The following is a 21880-nucleotide window of genomic DNA, read 5'->3' as shown; positions in this document are numbered from 1 at the left end:
CTTACATATATATATATATATATATATATATATTTTTTTTTTTTTTATAAGTTGAAATGTAGGGGTTAGGGTTCGGGACAAACACCTCCGAGTTAAAAGTAGCCTACCCAATAAATTATGATTTTATATATTTGAAGATTACTGATATTTTAATAAATAAAAGGTTTACAAAGAAGTAGATTACCGAAAAGACCCTCAGCACATTAACCAATCAGACGGCCCGTTTCAGCGGTCACGTGATCATTCAACATGGCTCCTTACTGAACGCATTCATGAATGCTTGTGAATAAATAAACTGATTCACCTCATTTAATGCTCTATTTTGCTACATGACACCTGTGAAGCAAGGTAAGCCCACTGGCTATTTATTAAAAATATTTTAATAGCCACTGAACACTTAAGTACGTTCTCTCTCTCAGTAATGTTTAATTGCACGTAACAATAAGTGCAATGATACATTAAATATAGTCTCCACTGTATTCGTCGTTGTATTTATCACTCACCATAGCCTTGCACTGCATAAATAATGATATGCATTATTACCTCATTCACCTCTCTGACTGTGAAAACAGATGAAGCTTCGAGTCCAGCTGCAGTGCAAGAACTTGCACGAGTATCTGAAGGAACTGAGTCCAGAGATCCTCGACAGACTCTACAATCACCCAGCGACATGTCTGGCAGTCTACAGGTCCACCTGGCTTTAGTGTTTACATATACATACTACATCTATACATGTATGAATTGCATTTGATTAGATAATGAAACATAACAGCAAATGGCATTTGTTTAAAAGAAAGAGAGAGGAATGCACAACATTATTTTTCAGGCCAACACAATTCTTACATAAAAGTTTCTTACATTTCTAACATACACTTCCAGTTTAAAGTCTTTGAACAGTGAGATTTTTTATGTTTTTTAAAGAATTCTCTTTTGCTCACCAATGCTGCATTTATTTTCTCAGAAAGAGCAAAAACAGTATTATTGAGAAATATTTTTACCATTTAAAATGACTGCTTTCTATTTGAATGAATTGTCAAATGTAATTTATTCCTGTGATTTCAAAGCTGAAATTTCAGCCTCGTTACTCCAGTCTCACATGATCCTTCAGAAGTCATTCTGATATTCTGTTTTGCTGCTCAAAAAACATTAAACATTAAGATTATAGAAATTAAAGAGAATTAAAATAAATGGAGAAATTAATTATTTAAAAATCTTACTGTTCAAATCTTTTTATTGCTCGTGTGTAAAGCATATTTTTCTGTGCTGGTTTGATTGCATCTAATAATATTCAGAATTTTTATATGTGGCTTAACAGTACAAATACATTTGTGGCCTATTATAATAATAAATCTGAGGTTACTCAGAGATGAATGCTGGTTGGCTCTCTCTCATTCCTCTTTGTACAGGGAACTTCCATCACTGGCAAAGAATTATGTGATGCGGATGCTGTTTTTAGACCATCCTCTTCCACAAGCTGCAGTCGCGTTGTGGGTCAAAAAAGACAGTCAAAAGTGAGTGCAATAGTTCTGTCATTCTAATTCATAAAGTTCAGCTTTGCCACCATAGTAATAAATAACATTTCACAATACATTAAAGCAGAAAATCATTATTTTGAATCATAAAATTAGTTTTTAATCAAATGAATGCAGCCTTGATGAGACATCTTACCCACCCCCAGTAGGGTCATGTGTCTTTTTCTTATTTACGTGTTTGTTTGCTCTTTCTAGAGACCATGATCAGTGTGTGTCGGTCTTAACCGGGCTACGGCTCTGGCACAGTCAGCACCTCCAAGGTGGACTTCAAGGCTTCGTGCTGAACCCTGTTTTTAAAGACAACCTGAGAACAGCACTTCTAGGCGGGTGAGGAACACAGTTTGCATTGAGAACCATCGTGGTGTTGTGGCAGCAGATTTACTGGATGTTCACTTTGTCAGGGGTAAACCGTGGGCAGATGAGGGTAGTAACCTGGGTCCTGATCGTCATGTGAGGGATGTAGAGCGTCTGGACCGCTATGCCATGGAGCGCTGGGAGGTCATCCTTCACTTCATGGTGGGCTCTCCCAGCGCAGCCGTCAGCCAGGATCTGGCCCAGCTCCTCATACAGGCCGGGCTCATGAAGAGGTAGAGCACACCATCACTCCATTCATGCACCAACTAAAGTAGGTCAGACATGATCTTGATCTGTTTTTTCTCTCTTAGCGAGACTGGTGAGGCTCCTTGTATCACATCGGCAGGGTTTCAGTTCCTGCTGCTGGACACAGCATCTCAGCTGTGGTACTTCACCCTGCAGTACCTCAAGACAGCACAGGTCAGTGCGTGACATATAGAGTCTCTACATTAAATGTCAGATTTACAAACAGCTTGCGCCAGCGCAAAAACACTTTTGGCACTGTCAGGATTCACTAAAGCCACACAGTGAAAAAAATTAAATAGCAATGAACTTATTGCATATGCATTTGTAGCAGTTTCCCTTTAAGACTCAAAATTTATTGGAAAATAATATTTAGATGAATTATGCAAGGTGATTAACTAAGATTTGCGAACTTCTGATTTATGAGTAAAGGTGAAAAGATTTCAGTTTTGAATGTTACCATGTTATTACTGCATCTACGCCTTTTTGATTCATTAAACAATTAGAAGTTATTAGAAATTTTAAATTACACATAAATCACACCAAAAACTATGAAGCAAAAAAATTTTTTCAATATTGATGAGTAGTCTCATTTGAATTTATCATTGTATGAAATCGATAAGAACATATAATATGAGAATTAGCAGCATATTATTTGGAATGAATAGAATCAAATCATTTATTTTATTTTATTTTGCAACTAATGGTAGTCCATCCATACTCGGGTCCAAAATGGTTATATGTCTTAATAAAAGATGTGTAATTTGAGAGTGTCTCTTAATGTGTATATTTTTTATGTATCTCTTCAAAGTCAAAACAGACCCGAATGCATTATGAGGCTTAACCCATGTCGTGCTTGCCATGGCTGTGATTAGTTGCTAGTTTGCACTGCTATGGTAGATTGCGTTGGTCATTATGGATATGATCTGGCTGCATCTGTGTTCTTTAATGTGTGTGTTGCTCTTAGGACATCCGCAGATCTTTCCACTCCCATCAGTGCTTTTATGAAATTGCACTCTAACGCTAATTTGCCATATTTAGTAAATCTGGCCCTAAATATCCCCTACTTAAGGTTTACATGAACAGATTAGTCCAATAAAGGATTCTTATGTACCCAGTTGAAATTATGAATAACATTTATGTGCATGCAAAAAATGCAATAACAGCAAGAAGCTTCTGAGTCCTGTTGGAAGAAGATAAACAACTTAGCATGCAACAACTGTGTGTTTGCCTTTCTAACATACGGAAAGACATGGCTTTTTTCATGCTCTGCTAACTTTGCCTAACAAAAATTGAGAATTTGAAAAAGCATCCCAAAATTATGTTTATCTTATGAAAACAAACGGCCTTCAATAACTAGACATCTGAATTAGAGAAATTTGCAAAGATCACTGGGTGAGAGAATTCCTGCACTGCGAATGCGAACAAGGTGTTTTTGAATCTGATTCCCTTTTGAATCTGAATCTGAATCCCTCCAGGTGTTTACATGATGACTTTTCATTCCAGATGAGCTGATTGTATTATTAGGCTGCATGTAAAACATGGTTAGTGTGATGGAAAATGTGGTTCCATCTCCTCATTAACAGTCTGATCTGTGGTCTTCATAGTCAAGAGGAATGGACCTGGTGGAGATTCTTTCCTTTTTGTTCCAGCTGAGTTTTTCCACTCTTGGTAGGGTGAGTGCTGTTTTTACAAAGCCAAGAATATAATATGAGTCATAGATAAAAGCCATTACTTGTCGTAATTAAATTAAAGTCATTTGCCAGAGTCCCATGAAATAGGACTGCTCCTTAAAATGTTTTGTTTTGTAGTGTGATTGTTGTTTTTCTTGCAGGATTATTCTGTGGAGGGCATGAGTGAGTCTCTGCTCACATTTTTGCAACATTTACGAGAGTTCGGTCTGGTTTTCCAAAGAAAGGTCAGGCATCGCGTAAAAGTACTGAATAGCAGTCAAACTAATAATTGTATAAATGTTAATAATGATTGTTTTTTTTGTTTTTTGTTTTTTTTTTAACACACACTAACATTTTTTGCATTAAGATTTTTAAATGTTTTTTTAAGAAGTCTCTTATGAAAATATTGTAAAATGTAATGTATTCCTGTGATGCAAAGCTGAATTTTCAGCATCATTACTCCAGTCTTCAGTGTCACATGATCCTTCAGAAATCATATGCTGATTTTCTGCTCAAGAAATATTTATTATTATTATCAATGTTAAAATGCTTCATAATTTTTATGGAAACTGTGATACTTTTTTCCTCAGGATTGTTTGATGAAGATAAAATTCTAAATAAAATTCTTTCACTTTTACTTTCACTTTCAAATAACGGCATTTATTTGAAATAGAAATCTTTTGTAACCGAATAAATGTCTTTATTGATACTTTTGCTAGATTTAATGCCTGGTTGCTGAATAAAAATATTTTACTAACCCCAAAGTTTTGAATAGTGGTTGTATGTAAATAATAATAATAATAATAATAAAATTGTCAAGTTGCTTTTATAATTGTATAGTAATCTAAAATTCTGTTTTAATTTTTTTTTTACTTTAAATATGTCTTAAACAAGCTCTGACACCAGTTTGCATCATCTTTCCACAGAGGAAGTCAAGGAGGTACTACCCCACCAGGTTGGCCATAACTCTAGCTGCAGGGGTCACAGTAAACCCTGCCTCTGGATCTGCTTCGACTGCACTCGGAGCCACGGCGGGAACAGGAGACACAGGCTTCATCGTTGTAGAAACGAATTACCGTCTGTATGCCTACACAAGTATGTCACACACATCACACACACTGACTTGTCTATAAGGCAATACACTGTACGAGATCAGTCGAGATCAGTCGCACTTCCTCCATCTCTCTCCGACAGACTCTGAGCTCCAGATTGCACTAGTAGCTCTATTTAGCGAGATGCTGTATCGGTTTCCTAACCTGGTGGTTGCACAGGTAACCAGAGAGTCAGTGCAGCAGGCCATCGCTAACGGCATTACTGCACAGCAGGTGAGAGACACACAACCTGTCGCTCTGCAGATTGGTTTGCTCTTCTAATGACAGGGTTGTTTTGACATGTATTTTGGGATTTCAGATCATTCACTTCTTAAGGACCCGAGCTCACCCAGTAATGCTTAAACAGGTAATTGCTAACAGGATTAATTTTTACCGTTATGCAAATAAAAAGGGTTTGATTTAAATCTTGTATTAACTGAACAAACTTAGAACAGTTTGAGGCCTGGGGGATTATAGCTAAGAAATTATTGCATTTAAAGCAATGCATAATTATCATTTATAATAATGAATCATTATTACAATTGTTTTAATTAATTAAATGCAGCGCTTATAAGGATCCCATATAGCAGTTTAATAATGGCATATTTTTTGATCAGCCTGGTCTCCTTTAAAAAAGCCAACAGGATTTTTCAATGGGGTTCTTGATTTGCAAGAAATGTGACCAACAAAAGTTTACTATTCTAACACTTTTACACTTTTCATTGTGGTAATCTTCAATATAAACAAGTTTTATGAATTTTGAAGCCACAGTACAATCACCCGAAGTAAAAAGGTAAACATAAGCTTTAAACACACAAATGGTAGTCAGTTACTTACTATTTTATAGTAAAACACAGTCTATAGTTTCCCCTTATAGGCTTAGATGTCCTTTATTTGTCTCCCTTGTGCAATATGGTGATGTTTATCATAAAAAAATTCTATACTGCTATGCAAATATTCACTGCTGGATGCATGAACATGTTTCCCTGTTTCATTCTGTGTTTCAGACCCCTGTTCTTCCCCCAACCATCACAGATCAGATCAGACTGTGGGAGCTCGAGAAAGATCGCTTACAGTTCACTGAGGGTGAGTCTGTCTTTCTACATATGAGACCACTTCTGTAGATCCAAAGCAAATTTTACATTGTTTTCCCCTCAGATAACACTGTTACAAAATACGTGATTATTTTTATACATTAGTAATTTCAGTTATTTAAATAATACGGTGTTACCGTCGCATTTAAATGTAACCTTTAGGAACGTCTGTTTCAATTTTAATAAAAAAAGAAATTACATCTTGTTGATATTATGGCATAAAGAATTTGTTTCCATTCCAAGGGTGACCTGCGGGGTTCGTTCTCTCAAATGTAAATGTCAGGCTGAATAAGAAGCATGTTAGAGAAATGCAATGCAAATAAAAAAATTAGCATTGGAATAAGGTTTGGGGTAAGGGTCGAAAACGCCTCAGTTATGCATTTTGTCTATTTTAAACCACGTTTTTCTTTCTTTCAGGAGTGTTATACAACCAGTTTCTATCCCAGGTTGATTTTGAAGTGTTGCGGGACAGGGCTCAGGTAAAGAATATAATCTTTCTATGTGTACTCGCTGTGCTTTATTAAGCAGCAGCTGTCTGTCCTGCAGTGATGCACAGAATACTGACAGTATAAGGTCTGTCCTGCAGGGTTTAGGTGTGCTGGTTTGGCAGAACCCCGCTCACAGGGTCATGGTGGTGACGCCACATGGACACAGCGAGGTTAAGAGATTCTGGAAGAGACAAAAGAGCCATACATAGAGGAATAAAGAAGAACAACCCTGAAAGACTTCACTTGAGAATTATTCTGAAAATTACAGCTTATAGATGGACGGGAGTTATCAAGTTCATCTGTCTAGAAAAAGAAAAAAACTGTTTCTATACATAGTTCAAAACTTTTTACTGTTTATGAGAGGTATATGCATTATTACTTCCTTATTGACTTGCTTCATGTTTGTGTCTGAGGTAAACTGACTAAAATAAATATGGTTTACACTGATTGCGATCTCTTTTGTTTGATGATATGGAAATTTGGTCCAAGAAATTGATAACATGGAAACGTAGGCCATGAAATTTAATTAGGGGTAAAATTACAGAATTCAGTTGCAGCTTTTAGGGTGGTGAAGAGGAATAAATTGAAGTATTAATGGGTAAATCTTATCAAAACTTCCAGTTCACATTTCCCACTATTTGTAAAGGATAAATGAATACAAATGATATCTAATAGAATTATGAATAAAAACTATATAATTATATTTTAAATAAAATAAATTAATTTTTTTTAGAGACCATTTATATATTATTTTCATGACTATTTCTGTGTCCACAACAAATTTTCATTAAAATGAATGGAATAAATAATAGAAATCAAGGCTAATGAGGTATTTTCTTTTCAATATGGTAATAAGAAACATAAGAAAATGCACTTAATTAACAAAATAATGTTTATAATATCACACGTTTTAATGTAATTTATTAAATTTGATGTTTTCAGGATAAAAATACTTTTAAACGTGAAATACTTGATGCGTTTCTCAGATTCACATATATTACCTAAACTTTAGCTGTTTTAGCTAGTATAATATAACTGGTGATAAGACAGGATTTTTTTTCCTGAGTTACTTATAGCCTACTTTTTGAAGATCCCAAATTAATTTAGATTATATATGATATGGTTTTACAGTAACAATAACTGGAGTAACGTAACTAAGAGGGAACTTTGGGTTTAGTGGAAAATGTTTGTAACGATCAGAATAATAAGACGGCTAGAGAGAGGAGAAATAGCGAGGTTAAGAAATCACGGAAACTATTAAGAGTGTCAGTCTACTAAATTATCGCTGTATTTGTGAGCCCTGAGCAGTGCGATCTGGAGACTGTAGAGGCTGTGATTTCTGCAGTTAGCCGCGAAGCTAACGGTTCAGCTCGGGTCATTCTGCGCCGTCAGCTCCTCTGCGTGACGCTTCCGCTGCAAACAACACGCCTGCGCCGTTAAATGACTCTCCTTCACCGATTATGTAGCACTTTACCAGCAAAGACTCGGGTAGATATATATTTATAGGCATGGCAAACATATAAGCACTTATATTTTCTGATTTCTAAGAACAAAACGGGTCATTCTCAAGGCCACGGATGGAACCGGGGCGTCAACGTGAGAACCCCCCCGGGTCCGGGGAGCCTGAGTCCGGGGAGTGGAGAGAGCAGAGTGCCGCGGTGGACACCGGAGAGAGGGACGACACCCTGAAAAACAGAAGCGGGGATGGAGGAAACGAGGAAATCACGAGCAAAACCGAGAGCACTGTGGTGGAAGGGAAAGATAAGGCGGAGTTTTATGAAGATAAGGAGGAATATGAGGAAGAGCTGGACCCCAGGATTCAGGTATTAGGATTTGGACCCAAAATAAACCTGATACTGTGACTATGACCCTGAACTTCCTGAACTATGACATATATTATTCACAGTTTGCTTCTATTCATAGAATATAATAGCAAAATGTTAGAATAAGATTTGCTGGTCTGTGATTTTACCGGTTTAATATAAATGCATATGCCTCTGTCTGTTATTTAATACTTCTATTAATAGTAAATGAATGTCAACTATTTTGTCAGGAGGAGCTGGAGCACTTGAATCAGGCCAGTGATGAGATCAACAGACTGGAACTACAGCTGGATGTAAGTAATGTGTATGACACTAGGGACGTGTCTCAAAATCTAGTGATTTGCCTACTTAGACATAGACGCCTCATCCTGTTTCGAAATGCACACGTGATGAGACACAGCCTTAGAGTTTTGAATGATATAATGACTTGCCATTACATCTTGCAACAGTACTTAATAATACCATTCACTTCACACCTGTTCTATTGTCTCACCGTTTTTTTTGTGAAGCCAGAATTAGTTCCAATCTTTTTCAGCGGGTGAATGACCATAAATATAATTATTTTTAATGATCAGTGGCTATACTATGTCTGGTGAGAAGGGCTGATATAGTGATCATTTATATTCAATATAATGCAATAAAGCTATTTAACAACTGTTAATGAGATGTGCACAAAAATTGCTGAAGTGCAATGACACAGTGTTTATAATATATGCTACTGTTCAAAACTTTGGGATCTGTAAGACATTTGTAAAATAAATATATTTTTCAATAAGGATGCATAAAATTGTTTAAGAGTAATAGTAAAGATGTGAAAAAGAGAGGGAGAGAGATAAATCAAACTGGCCATGTGGGTTAGTTTGAGTTGAAGCCCTGGGTTTTTTACCAAGTTGTGAGTGCTGATCAGTTGAGAACCACTAAATTCGAGTATTAATATATGTATTGTTTACGTGTTTTACGCAACACGCCAAGTTAAGCATTGTGTTTCTCTCACTCTCTTTATCTCTGTCTAACACTCGTTTAGGAAGCGAGATCCAGCTACAGGAGGATCCTCACAGACTCCGCACGCAAACTCAACGCTCAGGGCTCTCAGCTGGGAGCCTGCATCGAGAAAGCCAGACCTTACTACGAAGCCCGTAGACTCGCTAAAGAGGTGTGTGTGTGTTTGAGAGCAAGAGAGCCTAATATTGCATGTTTGTGTGCTTCATATCTACTCAGATGAGTTCAAGATGTTTTTGTACTTTGCTGATTCATTTCCAGTCTCATTATTGTGTAAAATCCTTCTGCTGAACCACTAAAAACTGTTCTCAGTGCAGTGATCATTATGGTGAAAGAGCGAGTGTGTTAATGTGATCAACACTGATAACACGAGATGTGATTTGCACATCACTTTTCATTAGCATTTTGCAGCCAATTTCAAATATGTAAGTGAACTGATGAAAATCGTTTAGCCGAGGCTATAGAGAGTGATTGAAAACACCGAATTAAAACTTTCAGTCCTTCTCATGAGAAACTGTAAATAAGAACGAGTAGACAAGCTCAATAAATGTAGTCGTTTTCCATATTGATTAAGTTTTACAATTCGAAATAGCTGTATTTTAAAGTATAATTTATTTCTGTGCTGCAAAGCTAAATTTTTATGTAACTGTCTTTACATTATTCATTTGATGAATAACGGTAAATTTCTGCAAATCTGTGGCAGTTACGGAGGGATTTGGGCAAGTGATAAAACTCTGGGGCCTGCGCTTTATTGCTATGAATTGTCATTATTGCAGGGTTCGTACAAGGTGCTTAAAGTGCTTGAAGTACTTGAATTTGACTTTTTGAAATTTAAGTCCTGGAAAACCCTTGAAAACAGTCATATTAATGACGAGGTAATTGAAAAGTGCTTGAATTATTTAAAGGCAATATTTATGAATTTACAAAGCAATTTTGAAGTGTATATTTTTTTTCTATAAAACAAAATTAACGCTCAAAATTAACACCTCAGCCCATCCCCCTCCTTCTACCCGCCTTATACGTTAACTCGCTCGTTCTGACATCACTTACCTGGAGCACATTTACGAAATGGTAAAGAGTAAGACGAAGAAATGCCAAGAAAGTGTAAATTTAATCCAGCTTGGCTGGAAAAGGAGCCATATAAAAATTGGCTTCTTGAAGACCCTAAAAGTGTGCATCGTGCTCATTGTAAAATATGCCGCAAATCCCTCGAGATTTCAAACATGGGCGAATCGGCACTGAAGAGTCACATGCAAGGGGAGCGTCATGTCAGTGCAGTTGCACGCACTGGACCACCATCCGTCCGAGAATATTTCACCCCAACAGTCACAGTGCAACAGGTAAGCATTTTATTTTTGTGATTAATATTTTCAGTTTAAGTAAAGCACCATCCGTTTTTTTCTGGCACTCTTTGGTTTGGTTATAGCATATGATCATGCTCTCATTCAAGTGTTTTTCAAGCGCGATAAGAGCCAAAGTAGAAATCAATTCGGTTCTGAAGAAGCGCTGTCTGAAGAGGCATTCTTTGCTGCTCACACGTACACCGAGAGAAAGGCCGCTTCTCCTCAGACAGTGCGCACCAGTACCGCATTGATTACTTGAGGACGAAACATAAAATTGTCAAAATGACAATTTTGGGGAGTATCCTCGCAAGCACAGTCTTAAATGAGTTTCAAAGACTTAAATGAAGGTCAAGAGCTGGAAGAAAACCGGATTTGTGTCAGATCCGCGAAATGTGCGTCAGGTCTTAAAGAGACAGCTGTCTAATAAACCCACTGCTGTCAGTCTCAATGTTAATCAAAAGAAAAAGAGAAAATCACTTTCTGCTCTTGATTGAATAACATTTGAAGCTTTAATAAGGATAAATCTATATTTTAATAAATGTATTTGTCATGACCATGTCACAGTTAAAACTTTTACGTTTTTTTTCTACAACATTAAAACGTATGCATTTCACAAAGATTTTTTTGTGCTCAAAGTAACTTTAATATACATTATGTAATAAGTTGTATACTGTATTTTGAATACCCTGTATCTGCAATTTGAGTGATAAACAATTTTTACAATATAAACAATAGTTTTAGTGCAAGCAAGTCATTAGAATAAATTTAAATAATTACTTTGTAACTGTTACAACCAACACTGCATGCTTGCTAGATTGCCATGACTGAATACATTTGGTGTAATTTTATTTGTACATCTTTTGCAGAACCGTAAACCTTGTGGAACATCTGGAGAAGAGAACTGAATAAGAAGTTTATTTCCTCTTTGGATGCGCTCTTTAATGCACAGAGTACCGTGACTTTCATGTTCTCATACTTAGAGTTGCCACAGGCATTGAATACTTTAATGTGCTGTACCTTATTTGTACCATCTTGTTTAATTTTTATTCATCTATTTTCCTTTTTTAGAATTTAAAGTAAATAAAGTATATATTTGATAAGTGAGACCTCTGATTGTAGTCCTTGAAAATCCCCAAAATAGTGCTTGAAAAGTCCTGGAAAGTCCTGGAATTTCATTATACAGTATCTGTACGAACCCTGTTATTGTTCCACATCCTCGTAGTTTTGTGGGGCTGTGGGTTATTTCATGTGCAAGAAAAGCAGCCCGTGAAATGCTTGCCAAAGCAGAAAAATGTGCTGTTGCTTCCAGATCTCGTATACTGAAAACCACATCGTATTTGATGCTTAACTCCATTAAATCAAATGGGAAAAAACATTTGATTATGATCAAATATATCTATATTTTCATGTTTTTTCTAGCAAAGCAAATTTTGGAAGTGCACTGAAAACATTTTCATTCATTTTGGCATAGACAAACTATGTTGAAGGTACATGTTATTTGGCAACATGCTTGAGCGAAGTATTCATAGTGACTTTTTTTTCATTGGTTTTCGCCAAATAAACACTTATTGACTATTCCAGGCAACAGCCCTACTTTTAAATCAACACCTGCCATGGAGTTTCTTATTTGTGGCTTCTGATAAATTAGATCGCATGGGCATTTAAAGAAGTCACTGTTCACCAGCTCTGGTGTATGTATGTGTATTAGACAGCTTGCATACTAAAACACCCTCGAAATTGTTGCTTCTTTAAATTGATCCCCTTTAGAGCAGCGCTACTTAAGCAATACACATTCAGACAGATAGCTTTGGAATGGCATCGTGTGTTGTGCTGTTGTTTGAGCATTTCGCCACAAGCTTTGCATTTTTAAGACCGAATGTTAAGTTAAAATAGTCCAACCTTTGACAAAACATGTCTCGAGAACTCTATATTCTGTTCTTTTCTTTGCTCTCTGAGCACAGGGATACGTTTTATGTAGCCTCCTTCATTAGAAACATGTCTGTGTTGAGTGAACCCAAAACCAGCCAAACTCTACAGGGCTTTCTTAAGACTGATTTAGTCGACTATTCATGCAGGCAACCCACAGTCTGGTAAATTCTGAATATCTGTTTTTTGCACATACACAAATTTAAAGCAAGATCCAGTGCCTCTAATAATTTTGAATTCAGTTCCTGTATTTGCGTCTTGCACCTTCTGATAGGGTTTCCTGAGAAATATGGCATAGTTTTCTGAAAATGATGTGTCTGCTTTTAATAATGACCTTATGCTTTCGCAAACCCTTTTATAGGCATATTTTCTCCTCCATAGTGATTTGATCTCTATCGATGAATATTGTGCAAAATAATATTATATTCACAAACTTTCCAGTTATAAACAAGAGCGCCATCCTCATTTTATATTCAGCCTTACCTGTCAAGATTTTCAGGTCTCACAACTGAATTTTGAGAGTGAGTTCAATTAAAATGTGCTGTACGAACTGCAATGAAGATCCCATCTCTTCTGCATGAATGTGTTGTGTTTTCTCAATTCTACTATGTTTATTAAGCTTTTACTTGAATAATGTGGTTCCAGTTCTGATGAGACTTTCTGGAGTTACACATGTGATCATCATAGATATTAACTTTTGTTCCTGTCACTATGTTTAAAGGTGATATTCATGGCTCTCGCAGCAGTTAAAAGGGTCTTGGCTTCAGATATTCATTCATGCAGACATCATTTGTTCCCCTCCTGTAAACTGAACATTTGTAGAGTCTGCTAGTCTGCTAGTAAATGCAATTGTCGATATGAACGTAGCCAAAGTCAGATATCATCCTTGGCGAGGATGCCATATTTGCAGCAAGTTATCCCAATGAAATCTGGCCTGCCATTCCCGGTTCCAGACTTTTATTGATTGGTTTGGGTGTTCAGATCTGTGCACAGCAATTTTCACTGACAGCAAGCCAGGCTTTTTGAGCTAAAAGGTTTTCAAATCCAGCCTTGTTTGTGGTATGATTGGATTGGATGTCAACTTTACAGTCCTCAACTCCTATTGGCCATTTCACCCTCATTATATAAAGTGGATGGTTATGGCTTTGTGTGATGAGAAGTACTATACAGAGTACTTCTCTCTTATATTTTCTTTTATTACATAAGTAATATTGCTTTTAAATTGTTATATTCTTTCATACTGATCCCACATCCCATAGCTAGTGTTTTATTACATACATATAACCTGATATAAAGTTTGGAAGGATTTGCAGTGCCTATTCACTTTATGTCTCTCTGTAAGGTCAGCTTCGCTTCTTTCGCTTCTTCTGATTGGCTGCATGTTTACAGAGCTGACTGATTGATTGCTATATATGAAATATGACGGATGACCTTACCCACAGGCTCAACAGGAGACCCAGAAGGCTGCGCTGAGGTACGAGAGGGCTGTCTCCATGCACACGGCTGCCAGAGAGATGGTTTATGTGGCTGAGCAAGGTTTATTGGCTGACAGGAACACATTGGACCCTACCTGGCAAGAGATGCTAAACCACGCCACAGCCAAGGTACAACATAGTGACTCAGCATTGCTCTTTGATAATCACGGTAACAGGCGGTGGCATAAATTTGCACAAAAACACAAATGCTCTTAGGTTTACAACAGGTCTTAATTGCAAAAATCAGTCCCTCATTGTTACAATTGTAGGTTTTATTGTTAAATCTTAATGTGTCTTCTTTAAATGTGCACAGCTGGTTAGTGTGAATTTGATTGTGATAGTGGGAGCAATCAATAATGCTGATGAATGCACACCTAAACTTAAAGATCAAGGTTACATTTCTTCATTTATATTTAATTCAAGCCCTGCCGGTAAAATGAAGCAGCACTTTTCAGATGTGAAATTATCCTACAGTCACCAAAACTTCAGTTGTTGATACCAAAGTTGATAAAAAGTGACATTTCAAGATTCTTAATACTAATACCAAAATACTTACACACTATTAAACGGACTTCGTTATTATAATCATTGCCTTAATTCAATTAATCATTCAAGTGAACAGTCAGTAATAAATTAAAGAACAAATTACATGCAAAAAAATAATAATAATACGATGGAACAAAGTTACAATTGAAGTAAACACTGATTCAGGTTGATTAATTAATCATTCAAAGTGAGCAGTCAGTAATAAAGTACAGAAAAATAACACAGAATAGAACAAAAATACAAATTACAGTGCTTGAAGTTTTTTAATTGATCGTTCAAGTAATTAGTAATGAAGTAAACAATGCTTCAAGTTTTTTAATTAATCATTTGACTAACAATCAGTAATTTAAAAAAAAATCAAAGAAACTAATTACAGCAGAACATTTTATTACTGACGAAACGGTAATAAAAAAAATCAAAGAAACAAATTACAACAGAATAATAACATTGGATGTGCCTCGTCTTACTGTGGATGATTTATTGGTGCACGTTATTCCAAAGAATAAAACTGTCTTTGTTATCTTTAATCCAGATGTAATAACTTTCTCTGCAGTGACTTTTCTCCTGATGTCACTTAGGCTGTATGGTTTTCTGGATCGCCAAAAGGTTATTTTAACGAACTCGCATTCAGTCTGGCTCCATTCTCTTTTCTAATGCCCACTTTTAACAATTCCCGGATTGCTTTTTTTTTCTCATTCAGTATCATGTCTTACTGAAATGCGTCACATTACAGAAAAAAACTGGGTTATTCAGGAAATTTATGCTAACTTAAAGCAAATTCTATAATTTTAGTAAACAGTAATAAAATATAGAGAAAGAAACAAATTACCAGTAATAAAACAACTTAGAACGAAAACAATAGAACGAAGTAAACTTTATACTGAAGTACTGTACCTTTAACATTCCTGAATGTTATCGTCCATATAAGTTTCTTGAAACTCTTAAGAATACGCTGTTATTGAGAAGTTGATGCGATATTGATATTATAATATATCGATATTATGCGATAGTATTCCTGTAGCTGAACTGGTAGATAATTGCTTTAGCAAGCGCAAGGTTGGTGGTTCAAGGGAACACATGGTAGTAGAAAATTGTTAGCCTGAATGCAATGTAAGTCTCTTTGGATAAAAGCGTCTGCTAAATGCATAAATCTAAATACTGACTTGTCAAGTCTTTGTATGAATGATACAGAAAGATATGAGAATAAATTAGCTTAAATGTATATTGAGAACAGAACAGGATATCACATTTGACATGTTGCTGTTTTCAGGTGAACGAGGCAGAAGAGGAGCGTTTGAGGAGCGAGAGGGAGCACCAGCGTGTCACTCAGCTCTGTCAGGAAGCGGAAGCGCGTGTGCAGACTTTGCAGAAGGCTCTTAAGAGGGTCATTATCAAGTCCAAGCCTTATTTTGAGCTCAAGGCTCAGTTCAACCACATCTTAGAGGTATGCATCAGAGATTGGCCTCTGCTGTAATGGTATTCAAGGTATGCTAGCCGTATCGAATTAAGTAACAAAATGAAATCCTATGAAATCCTAAAATTGATTCTATGAATTTTTTTCTTGTTTGTTTTAGTCTATTACATTTTGTAGTAGTATGCATTTTTATAACGTCAGCCAGTTATTGATTATTGACCATAACATGAAAATAATTGGGTTGAATTTCAATATTCGTAGTACATGCCTAATTATTCTAAAATATTTTTTTCAGATTGGATGATCCTCTGTTCATGTGATTGCTATAATGTCATTAATATATTTCTTGCATGAACGTGACAAAAATTATTTTTATCCATTGTTTTATGATTATCATCACTCATTAAACAGGACCACAAGTCCAAAGTCGTCCAGCTGGAGGAACGGGTGGCGAAGGTGAAGACCCGATATTCTGTTGCCCTCCGCAACCTTGAGCAAATCAGCGAGCAGATACATGCGCAAAGGGGTCGCATTCGTGCTGCCAGAGAGCGCAACAGAGCCTTTGGGGGCCGGAGCTCTCCGGTGGGGGCAGAGTCTGAGGGTATAATCAAGGCAGGGGCGTATGCAGGGGTGGTGGCCAATCCTTTAATGGATAATGACTGGGGCGATCAGGAGAAAACCAGGCAGTGGGTGGAGAAACACAGGGAGGCGGGCTGGGGCCAAAGAGAGAGGGCGGAAAAGGCGGGGTCAGACTCCATGTCAGTCATCAGCCTGCAAACCATCGCCTCCGACCTAGAGAAGTTTGATTCTGTGGAGCACTTGGGCAACCTTAGTGACGTCGGAAGTATAATAGGTGAGGAGAAAGAGGCGGAGAGCGAGAGAGGATTTAGGGTCAACGATAGAATAGTAGAGAGAGAGGTGGCGAACCTCTCGAGACAGGACGAAGAGAAAGGTGCCTCAGGGACGGACAGACAGCAGAGAGATAGAGAGCGTGAGAGCTTTGTGAAGCAGCACCACAGAAGTATTAGTTTGTGAGGAAACAGGAAATTAGAGTTGCCTGTTACTCCATCCCAATCTTGGAGGGCTAAAGCTTGCCTGCAGGCTTCCAGACGAGCCTCTCAACTGACTACAAATGAATCAGACTGAAAACACTCTGCATTTGCTTAAAGGTGAAGTGTGTAATGTCAGCGCCCCTTGTGGTGGGATTGCAAAACATACAGGTTTCCTGAAACACTCTCTGGTTGGTTACATAATAGAGCATCTCAGTCCCGTCCACAAGCTGGTGCCGGAAGTAAGAATTCAATACAATTTCTGCATTGACAGTTGGGGTATAAGCCATAAAAATGTAACAATACATGGTAGATTTAAAACCAGCTATGGCTGTACTAAGCGATAGTATATGCTCATATAAACGCCAAAAGTTCATGGGGCACTAACCTTGTTTTGAGATAAATGCCTTTTATACGCAATGTCTTGGATAAGTACTTCATTAGCCACAATCCTGAACAATCCCACAGTGACTACGTTTCCAAGCTGTTAAAATTCAGGTTATGGTCGGGTTATGGTCACTATTCAGGTTTCTGAAACATTCGGGATAACCCGTTTACATGCGTGAGCAGAGAGAGTTACTCCAGTATACATGGAATGTGTAATCAGTCACCAATATCCCGATGTAAACGGCAACGCACGGTTAGCGTCTGGACGTAAGACGCAATATGCGTCATTTCCGATTCTTCTTCCTGTATCCAAAGACTCAAAAAGACCAAGATTCCTTGCGAATAGAACATGCGCAGAACACACATTTTGATGGGGATATGCCGAAACGCATTTACAAGACCATATATTCGGGTTAGAAAAGGGGTACCCCAGGTATAATATCCCGGTTTTTAAAAAACGGGATATGAGCATATCCGGGTTTTTGCCGGTGTTTACATGGCCGTGCGCAACCGGGTTATTGCTAATATCCCAGTTTTGAACGGGTTTTTGGCAGCATGTAAACGTAGTCAGTGATGCATTGGTGGAGCTTGTGTAACCGTCTGGTTAAAACCCGCGAAGGTCCATGAAGTCTGAAGATCATTAATAAAAAAATAAAATAAAAACCTGTGTTTGTTTTTGCACGGTAGACTTATCAGTGCAATCATGATCTCCTTGGATGCCATGATGGCTTTTTTCAAGGAGGAAAACAAAAGTGTTCAAAGGGGTTAAACCCACTTCAGATCGGGTCATGTAACGTTAGTTGAGTGTAGCGTGTCCGAGGGTCAGCTTGTGGGTTTTGTAAGGGCCAGCATGAGGGACAAGACCTACAAAGTTTTGGTGAGTTTTGCAGGGAGGTTGGTAACGTTAGTTAGCATTATCGTCCACTTTAGCTAGGCTACTGTAGCCTTCATACAGTATGAGTCATATCAAGCATTTTATGATGGCACTGTCAAAACAATATTTAGCCTTGGCTTACCTTTTTGTGCATTTACTTACATTTGTGTAATAATTCATTGCAACGACAAGGCACTGCACCATGTTGCTGACGTTATCGGTAACCACTTTCACACACGCACACAATATAAAATACATGATAAAATACACGATGATAAATATGATATTCAATACACAATACCTATATAAAACACTATTTATTTACATAATACTGAAATAACTGCTACTACTGCACATTCACTATATAAAATAAAATTCACTGGAGGAAAAAGTTTGCGCGGCTGTCGTCAGATTTGGAAGTCGCTCAAAAGGCTCGTTCGCGGCTGTGGGCTTCAGTCGAATTCAGTAAGGCGCAGTGGTTTATGGGATGAGTAGTTCCTTCGCTCGAAATGAAATTATGTACACAGTCTTGTACCTTTGACTGTTTTTGGATTTTCTCTTCGTTTTTTCACTCGAAATGATATATTGTATGCTTATGAGCTCAGCCGTAGCTGGTTATCCTCACACATGTCCTAAAACTCTTTAGATACGGATTTTTCCAAAAGTCAATGGGAGAAATGACTGGGAAATTTACTTCCGACACCAGAGCTCTCTCGGGCTGTGGGTGGGACTGTGATGCTCTATTGGTTACATAAACATACAATCCCACCCCCAAACTTATGCCATTGGTTGAGCCAGTTTTGCTGTGTCGGGCTGGTCGGGACGATCAAACTAAAAAATAGAACTTTTTGGGGAAAACAACATACTAGTGGAAACATTATTGCTGCACATTAAATTTGGAGAACTGTAACAAAAATTACACACTCCATCTACTACTAACTATGGAAGCCTGTTTCCACCACAGAGTGAAAACAATTTAATAAAACGGTAATTGCATTTCAAAATATATTGTCACAGTTAAGAGCAATAAAGTCTCGATGGGCCTCATTCATTAAACTTTTTTTAATGAGTAATTTGCACAAAAAATGGACCTTCCAGAAAACTCTCCTTCAGATTCACAAATGTTCCAAACCTCATATTTGATAAACAAGTATTAAATGAATTTTAGAATCCACAGCATAATTGAATTATGACATCATATTTGTTTAGATTCGTGATTTGTTTTCATCTTTAATTAATTAATTTTTTATATGAAATTCCTAAACACAATTTGTGTTTATTCATGACTCTGAAAAATTACTTGAGAATGGCTTTACAAACAATTTGACACAAAGTTCCTGTTCATGTTTCATGAATGAGGCCCATTGTGACATTGCAAGACCTCAAGTTGCAATTATAAGTCACATTTGCAAGTTGTGCTATTTTATGTTATATAAATTGCATGAAATAAACCTACAATAGTCTTGTTAATTGTATTTTTTTTTTTTGTGATAGTGATAGTGATAGTGGAAACTGGCTTCCATAACTAACAGTGCTACACGGTCCAGATGAGCGGAGAGCTCCTCCAGGGGTGATGACTAAGATTCAGACTTAGATTATAATGCATCCATTTTTGGACATAAGAAATAGAGTAATCGAGAGGAAGTAGGATATTAACACACCTCCACTGACTGACGTGGCATTATTGTAAAACTGCACTGTAGCAAAAGGGGGTTCAGATGTTCTCGGCAAATTAATGAATAACAAAAAGGATGGGGGGATGGGGCCGAGGTGATATTTTATTCAGTCCGCAGGGATTTGTAGTTCTTACGCTCTGATCCTGTCTACTTGGTTACTGTTTCAGAATCGGTCAGGGATCAGGTGAAAAAAGACAGAAAAGACTTCACACAATGCGAAAGAGAGGGAAAACAAATGAAAAATGGATTGAACATTGAAGATCAGACTCACTTCTCTTTCTGTTACCTCTTACTGTACATTGCAGGTCTATGGGTACAGTTGTACACTTCCCTTATAGGCTTCCATTGTTAGTGTAACACTTTTTTTGGTTTGTTTAGGAGAATGAAATTCAACCTGACTCGAAGTCTTTTTTTTTTGATGATGGATAATATGACGCTGTTGATCGAACTTAACTTGTATGTAACCTGGAATATATATTTTTTTGTAATATTGCTGTATTTGGTTCCCATCTCCGGATCTCTCTCAGTAAGTTTATATCTGGAATAATTATAATTATTTTATTTTTTTGACTGTCAGTTGGTATTATTTTGTGTAACATGTAATATTAAGTTCTAGGTCATCAATTTGTGGCATTATGATATATTTTAGATCTAGGGTGCTGTTTTGTATTGATTTTGATCTATTTGAGAGATTTTAGGTCAGTCCAGGAACGTAAGAGGGTTTTGTCTTGACAGAAAGACAAGAAACGGTACATGTTTACAAGTGTGGCAGTTCTGCTGGATTTTTACAAGGAAAGTTGAGTAAATAATACAACAGTTGAGCGACTGAATGATGAATGATGTGAACTTTAGTTTGAAATCATGTAATATGCTAGCTGTTTGAACAAACCGTGCTGAAGACAGTACAGTATTGTTTGCGAGTTTACACCCTACTCTCTTCTCCTGAGTTTTTTGTTAATTTTAGATTTTTTAAAATGTAGTTATTGTAGTTTTTGTCCACAAATCCGATAAATCCATCCTCCCCATCATAACCTGCTGTGTACAGATTCCTCACCTCTCCTCATAGTAAATAGATGATGATCTGTAGAATTAATCCAGTATGCTGCTGTCTTATGAACTTGATGTATATACAAGCTGATGTATAAGGAATACAAATAATCCTTACGTGACTGACACTGTAACTTATTCTGTAAATGTTAATTTATTGCACACTTAGATATATTAAAACTTGAACTGAACAACTGTACTCTTTTGTTTCTTATTTAATCTCACTTGACACAATTATAGACAGTGGCTTTATATCACATGATATGACTTTATATCTCACAATGTAACTGTATCTCAAAATGTTGACATTGTTTCTTCTAATGCTACACTGTAACTCACATTGTGACTCACAAATCTCATAAGTGTTACTTTGTCTCAACTGTAAGGATTTAGTGCTATTTTGACATAATTAACTAAAAATGTGACTTTTCATTTTAAGTGTCACAATGTGACTGTCTCACAGCTGCAACTTTATAATTGTGACTTAGATGTAACTCTATCTCTCAATTCCAAATGCATTTCTTCTAATTATGTCTTTTTTCGTGTCATTGTAACTATGTCTTCCAGATGTGACTTTATATTTCAGAATTGCTGCTTTGTTTGTAGTAATGCAACACTATAACTCACACTGCAAGTACAAATTTATATCTCACAACTGCAAATATTATAATTTTTTTTTGGACAGTGTAACTGTTTCTGTCTGAGATTGGATCAAGAGATCGAGTCGAAATCAAGAAATATAAAGTGACTTGTTTATGACTTATTTCTTCTAATTGTGGCTATTTTTACAACTGAAGATCTACTCAAAATGTAACTGCATGACTCTCTTTTTTTCTTAATTTGCAA

At 36.8% G+C, this 21880-nt stretch overlaps 2 protein-coding genes across 3 annotated transcripts; both read left to right on the top strand.

Moving 5' to 3' along the window:
- Positions 1-202: 202 nt before the first annotated feature.
- On the top strand, positions 203-6922 carry LOC127935641 (general transcription factor IIH subunit 4-like). Its single transcript, XM_052533717.1, has 14 exons — positions 203-348; positions 573-688; positions 1407-1511; positions 1728-1859; positions 1934-2119; positions 2198-2306; positions 3737-3805; positions 3964-4047; positions 4729-4897; positions 4997-5127; positions 5213-5260; positions 5901-5979; positions 6405-6466; positions 6574-6922. Exons 2-14 carry the CDS (start codon positions 573-575, stop codon positions 6682-6684), a joined length of 1401 nt encoding a protein of 466 aa, XP_052389677.1. The 5' UTR covers positions 203-348; the 3' UTR covers positions 6685-6922.
- A 721-nt stretch (positions 6923-7643) lies between these two features.
- On the top strand, positions 7644-21233 carry LOC127935642 (SH3 domain-binding protein 5-like). Of its 2 annotated transcripts, XM_052533719.1 has the most exons (7): positions 7644-7963; positions 8046-8298; positions 8529-8591; positions 9323-9451; positions 14009-14170; positions 15858-16031; positions 16413-21233. In XM_052533719.1, exons 2-7 carry the CDS (start codon positions 8053-8055, stop codon positions 17034-17036), a joined length of 1398 nt encoding a protein of 465 aa, XP_052389679.1. In that variant the 5' UTR covers positions 7644-7963; positions 8046-8052; the 3' UTR covers positions 17037-21233. The 2 variants fall into 2 exon arrangements, with proteins under 2 accessions (XP_052389679.1, XP_052389678.1); XM_052533718.1 differs by having other exon boundaries at positions 7645-8298.
- Positions 21234-21880: the final 647 nt, after the last annotated feature.

This window comes from Carassius gibelio, chromosome A19 (genome assembly GCF_023724105.1).
Source record: "Carassius gibelio isolate Cgi1373 ecotype wild population from Czech Republic chromosome A19, carGib1.2-hapl.c, whole genome shotgun sequence".
Taxonomy (NCBI): Eukaryota; Metazoa; Chordata; class Actinopteri; order Cypriniformes; family Cyprinidae; genus Carassius; species Carassius gibelio.
The sequence above is the reverse complement of the archived record's forward strand: the minus strand, read 5'-3'. Positions and strand labels throughout refer to the sequence as shown.

Coding starts and splice junctions, on each gene's coding strand:
- LOC127935642 (XM_052533719.1), top strand. CDS start 8,053: ATGGAACCGGGGCGTCAACGTGAGAACCCCCCCGGGTCCGGGGAGCCT. Junction 8,592..9,322: donor GACTGGAACTACAGCTGGAT/GTAAGTAATGTG, acceptor ACACTCGTTTAG/GAAGCGAGATCCAGCTACAG. Junction 14,171..15,857: donor TAAACCACGCCACAGCCAAG/GTACAACATAGT, acceptor TGCTGTTTTCAG/GTGAACGAGGCAGAAGAGGA.
- LOC127935641 (XM_052533717.1), top strand. CDS start 573: ATGAAGCTTCGAGTCCAGCTGCAGTGCAAGAACTTGCACGAGTATCTG. Junction 2,120..2,197: donor CAGGCCGGGCTCATGAAGAG/GTAGAGCACACC, acceptor TTTCTCTCTTAG/CGAGACTGGTGAGGCTCCTT. Junction 5,261..5,900: donor ACCCAGTAATGCTTAAACAG/GTAATTGCTAAC, acceptor TCTGTGTTTCAG/ACCCCTGTTCTTCCCCCAAC.